Raw genomic sequence first — 2040 nt, forward strand, 5'->3', positions numbered from 1 at the left:
TGAGTTATTTTTTGAGAGTCTTTGTAGTCCTGGCTGGCCTCAGAACTCACTATGTAGTTCAGGGCTGGCCTCAAACTTGCAATGACTCTCCTGCCTCTGCCTCACTGGGATTGAGCTTATATGTCTATACCACCCACATAATCATAGAAACTTTAAACTGCATCTACTATTAAAATGAAAATTCAAAATTAACAGTCAAGAAATTTTGGTACAGTGCTTGACATGATGTGTAATCTTTAAGATTGGTTTAAAGATTAACTATCTCTGGGATGGATTCTTTTTTTTTTTTTTTTTTTTTGCTTAGTCAATAAGTTTATTATCTTTATGAAAAATCTTCATAGCAAATTGTTTTAGCTCTCAGCAGCCCGTTCTTGAGCTCTGAGGAAGCTTGCCTTCTTTTGAGCAACCCGATCTTTCTTCTGGGCCAAAGACATTTTGGGACGGTTCCACCTCTTTTTCTTCACCTCTCTCTTGGGCTTCTTCTCATAGACGGGATTCTCTCGGATAGCAGCATGAGCTTTCTTATACATCTCCTCCATCATGTCTGGAGTAACGTTGTTCTTGATGTACTGGGAGAACTGTTTCTTGTAAGCATCTTCATCTTCCTCCATTAGGTAACACATGTAGTCTGCGACATTCTGTCCCATGATGTGTTTCCGATGCACTTCCGCATTGAACTCCTTACTTTCAGAATCATAACCAGGGAATCGTTTGGTACTGTGAGGAATAGACAAGCCTCCATCCACAGCTCCCTTCAGGGCCCCAAAGACTTTATTGCCAGTTGTGGTTCGGGCAAGACCTGCGTCCAAATAGCAAGTGAAGGCACCAGGCTGACCATCAATGCTCTCCACATTGTATTCACCTCCAGTCACCTCCACTTGGCCTTCATAGATCTTGTCCATACCAAACCTATTGAGAAGCCTGCGGGCCAGCAGCAAGCCAGTACAATAGGCTGCAGCATAATTTGTCAGGCCAACTTTCACACCATATTTTGGCAGCTCGTGTGCATATGCTGCACAGACTATCATGTCCCCTTCTATACGGGCATATGCAATCTGGCAGACGATATCTCTGTTAGTTACATGAACTATCATTCTGTATTTGGGTGTGTTGTACTTATTTTTATCCTGGATCACCAATCATTTCCGAGCATAGTAGTCAGTTTTACCCTCTCGCCGCCTTCTTAATCTCACTTGGTACCTCTTAAAGTAGGCCTTGTTCTTGACAACTTTCACGAACCCCATCCTGCGGAACAGACACCCGCAACCGTGGCTCCACACAGACCTGCGGGCCCGGCGGCGCTAGGGGGAAAAGCTCTGGGATGGATTCTTAAGGGATTCTTATCCATTGAAATTTCCCCCTGCTATTCTATCAATCAACTCTCTACGTCTCAGAAACTTCTCTGGAACTATTTTTGCCATCTAGACAGAACTAGAAACACCTCCATCTTAGGAGGGATAGCTATAAACAGCTCTGTCTTCAGTTTTGTTCTGTGGATGCTGTTCTTTTGCCAGAAGGGATTAACAATGAAGGAAACTGTGCCCGTTTGTTTGTTTGTTTGTTTGTTTGTTTGTTTGTTTTTTCTGTGGTCAAATATCTGAGAAAAGAGGCTTAAAGGAAGAAAAATGTGTTTGACTTGCATTTTTAGAAACATCAGTCTGTCATGGTGGGGAGGGTGTGGCAGGATAGGGCAGCTTATGTTGTAGTGGCCAGAAAGCAGAACCACTAAATGTAGAAAGGGCCCAGACAAGAAACAGCACCAAAGGGTACATCCCCAGTGACAATTAGGTACACTGAAGTCCTGTTTCCTAGCTGTCAGCATCTCCCAGTGATTCCATTAGATTATGCACTCACTAGGTCAGATTCCTGACAATCTAACCATTTCAAGAAATGCTCTCAAAGGCACATCAAGGTGTTTGCTTCTCCTAAGCACTTCTTAAACCTAGCCAAGTTGACCATGGTGGTGCACATCTATAATCCCAGCACTCAGGAGGCCCAGGCAAGTGGATCTCTGTGAGTTTGAGGCCAGCCTAATCTACA

The 2040-nt window shown here is 43.6% G+C and overlaps 1 protein-coding gene across 1 annotated transcript; it reads right to left on the minus strand.

The window, feature by feature from the left end:
• Positions 1 to 304: 304 nt before the first annotated feature.
• On the minus strand, positions 305 to 1311 carry LOC127230934 (60S ribosomal protein L5). Its single transcript, XM_051196251.1, has one exon. The coding sequence runs from the start codon at positions 1092 to 1094 to the stop codon at positions 351 to 353; it is 744 nt and encodes a 247-aa protein (XP_051052208.1). The 5' UTR covers positions 1095 to 1311; the 3' UTR covers positions 305 to 350.
• Between the last annotated feature and the right edge of the window lie 729 nt (positions 1312 to 2040).

Source organism: Phodopus roborovskii, unplaced genomic scaffold (assembly GCF_943737965.1).
Source record: "Phodopus roborovskii unplaced genomic scaffold, PHOROB, whole genome shotgun sequence".
In the NCBI taxonomy this organism is placed as follows: Eukaryota; Metazoa; Chordata; class Mammalia; order Rodentia; family Cricetidae; genus Phodopus; species Phodopus roborovskii.

Coding starts and splice junctions, on each gene's coding strand:
- LOC127230934 (XM_051196251.1), bottom strand. CDS start 1,094: ATGATAGTTCATGTAACTAACAGAGATATCGTCTGCCAGATTGCATAT.